General features: G+C 51.9%; 1 protein-coding gene across 1 annotated transcript in view; it reads left to right on the top strand.

The window, feature by feature from the left end:
- EMH_0099090 (uncharacterized protein) overlaps positions 1–608 on the top strand; it is a gene marked incomplete at both ends in the record, with an annotated part of 744 nt that extends 136 nt beyond the window's left edge. Inside the window, one exon of the mRNA XM_013494099.1 lies at positions 4–608. Coding sequence (XP_013349553.1) covers positions 4–608 — 605 coding nt within the window. The remainder of the gene's footprint in view (positions 1–3) is intronic.
- Positions 609–632: the final 24 nt, after the last annotated feature.

Raw genomic sequence — 632 nt, 5'->3', positions numbered from 1 at the left:
TGGCTAGGGCCTTCTTTCTGTCTCCTTTTTCTGTCTCCTTGCAGGAGATAAAGTCTCTGCCTGCTGTTGCACAGCTCGTTGACCCCCTCAACCTGCTGCAGCTCAAGCAGCAGCTAGCAGCACTGCAGCAGCAAAAAGGCCGCAGCAACAAACCCAGAGAAGAAGACGAACTACAGCAGCAGCAGCAGCAGCAGCAGCAGTTACGTGAAGAAGAGAACACCTCTCCCGCTGCAGCAGATGTCTCCGAATCCGCAGCAGCCAACCGCAGCTCCTCCTCCCCATCAGCAGCAGCAACAGCAGCAGCAGCAGCAGCAGCAGCAGCAGCAGATGACGAAGAAGACAGCTCCCCCTTCTCTCCCCCACCGCAGCGTTTCAATAGGACAACACCACTAGGTTTGTTTCAGGGTGCAGCAGAGCAGCTGTATTTTTTGCAGTGGGCGCTAACAAACCCTCTATCTATGTTTGAGTGGAAGGCTGAGGTGTATAGGCAGTGTTTGTTGCAGACAAAAGGAGATACAAACGCATGCAGCAGCAGACTCGCTGTTGATCCTGCTGCTGTCTCTTTAGGAGGAGTTAATAGCCCGTGGATGCCCAGTAGCACCCTATAAACAAATATAAATATAAATATATAA

The sequence above is a fragment of the Eimeria mitis genome, genomic scaffold (assembly GCF_000499745.2).
Source record: "Eimeria mitis Houghton genomic scaffold, Emh_scaff10320, whole genome shotgun sequence".
Classification (NCBI taxonomy): Eukaryota; Apicomplexa; class Conoidasida; order Eucoccidiorida; family Eimeriidae; genus Eimeria; species Eimeria mitis.
This window is presented reverse-complemented; position numbering and strand designations above follow the sequence as displayed.